The sequence below is a fragment of the Antrostomus carolinensis genome, unplaced genomic scaffold (genome assembly GCF_000700745.2).
Source record: "Antrostomus carolinensis isolate BGI_N321 unplaced genomic scaffold, ASM70074v2 scaffold49430, whole genome shotgun sequence".
In the NCBI taxonomy this organism is placed as follows: domain Eukaryota; kingdom Metazoa; phylum Chordata; class Aves; order Caprimulgiformes; family Caprimulgidae; genus Antrostomus; species Antrostomus carolinensis.
The window spans coordinates 1-1,905 of record NW_010287310.1 but is presented as its reverse complement, the minus strand read 5'-3'; the positions used below and the strand labels follow the sequence as shown (position 1 = coordinate 1,905).

The 1,905-nt window shown below is 55.5% G+C and overlaps 1 protein-coding gene across 1 annotated transcript; it reads right to left on the bottom strand.

Moving 5' to 3' along the window:
* Positions 1-7: 7 nt before the first annotated feature.
* Positions 8-661, bottom strand: LOC104520053 (neurexophilin-1; the record flags this gene model as incomplete). Its single annotated transcript, XM_010162452.1, has 1 exon — positions 8-661. A coding segment is annotated over one exon (654 nt), but the record flags the coding sequence as incomplete, so codon positions are not given.
* Positions 662-1,905: the final 1,244 nt, after the last annotated feature.

Below are 1,905 nucleotides of genomic sequence, written 5' to 3'. Positions count from 1 at the left end.
AGTCTATGCTGTAGAAGGTGATGTAGATGCAGATGACTTTGAAGGGTTTTGAGCAGACCCAGGAGACGTGACTTTGGGTGTGCTCGTGGTAGCAGGTCTTAGATGGGTCGTAAGTGCAGAGCGTGGTCTTCTTGGCACGATCCACTTTCTCGTACTCCACGCGGCAGTTGAAGATTTTGGATTCTTTGGCCTCGATGAAGATCTGTTGCTCCAGGTCAAACTCCACTGCCTTGGTGGGGGGGACGAGGCTGACGGAGATGTTGCCTTGCCCGGTAGAGTTGTGTCGAAAGAAGACGTTGACTGTGCCGTTGCCGTGATCAACCACCTTTCCAGTGATCAAGAGGTTCAACTTCACTGTCTTGATATTGGAATAGAAATCTCCCCAGCCAAAAATTTTTTTAAGCTTGCCTGAGGCTGGCCCCAAGTCCCTCTGTCCTCTAGGGTGTGGAGCATGGTCCTGCTTGGACAGGTTGTCCAGGATATCCCATAACTCCCATGATCTGCTCACCAGCTCCAGAAGGGTCATGTTCTGCAGTAAGGTTGGAGGTAACAAGGGCTTTGGAGAGAGCAGCCCTCTTGTCTTCTGCACTTGATCTCCCTCCTGGGTCTTGGGTTCCCGTTGCTCTGCACCTTTCCCTGCTTCTTCTTGGCCACAGATCACCTGAACACAGTGATGGGGGAGAGTGAGAGATGGGTGATGGGTACCTGCCCCCCCCCCTTGCCCAGTCTTGCTCTCCAGAGTCACCTTGCTTCTCCAGATGTGACCCAGCCATCCTCTTTCCCATCCTTGCTTACTTTATTTCCCTTTTCTCTCACCTTTCCTCTGTTTCTCTCTCCAGTCCCTATTTCCCTGCTAGTAGCAATTTTCACACAATCACAGAACGTTGGGGATTGGAAGGGACCTCTAAAGATCATCCAGTCCAACCCCCCTGCCAGAGCAGGATCACCTACAGCAGGTCACACAGGAACACATCCAGGTGGGTTTTGAATGTCTCCAGAGAAGGAGACTCCACAACCTCTCTGGGCAGCCTGTCCCAGTGTCCTGTTCTCATTCTCCTCTCGTGGTTGCTCAGGGAAGGGGTGGAAGGAGCTGGGATGGGTGCATTTTGCCTGGCAGTGGCACCTCTCTCAGGGAAGAGCACTTGCACCTGGGGGATCTCTGCAGATGTTGGGGAGAGGGTGCGATGGGGGAGGATGCACACCTGCAATGAGGGTGCTCACCTCGTGGACTTCACTCCAGTCTCGCTGCTGACAGCACATCCCACAGACCCCTCTTGTCACCCTTGTCACCTCCAAACTATGCCGTGGTCTGGTGGAGACATGGAGCTGGGAGCAGTGGGGCAGCAAGAGGGATGAGCAAAGTGCAGAGGTGAGTTCTCACCCCAAGGAGATGCCCACCAATGCTAACAACCATGCATGGGCTCCTCTGCAAACTCTGCTCCTGCCAGCACGGGAACTCTGCCTGCCACCAGCCATGGACCCCAAAATAAGCACCAATGGCAACTGGGGGGGCTGCTGGGGTGGGAGCTGCCAGGCTGTGGGCACCCATTGAGCTGGGAGGGTGCCTGGGTGGGAGGCAGATGCTGCAGCCCCATCACCATCAGTGCTGGATGGCCAAGTAAATGCCACCATGATCCCTGGGGGTGTCCAAGGGGTCGCCGGGCACCAGGGAAGCCAAGGTTGAGCTTGGCCTGTCCCAGAGCTCTGCCCCAGCCCAGGGGTGTGGGTGAGCTGCCCCCAGCACCTATACTGGGGGGGGGAATTCTGTGCTGGGAGGGGGGTGTGTGTGTGTGTGTAGATTTTTGGGGTGCTATGGAGGTGCCTTTATCACCAACCCTGCCCACTCCCCACCCCCTCCCTGCTGCAAAATAACAGAAGTTTTTGAGATGCTTGTTTTTTCCAGGG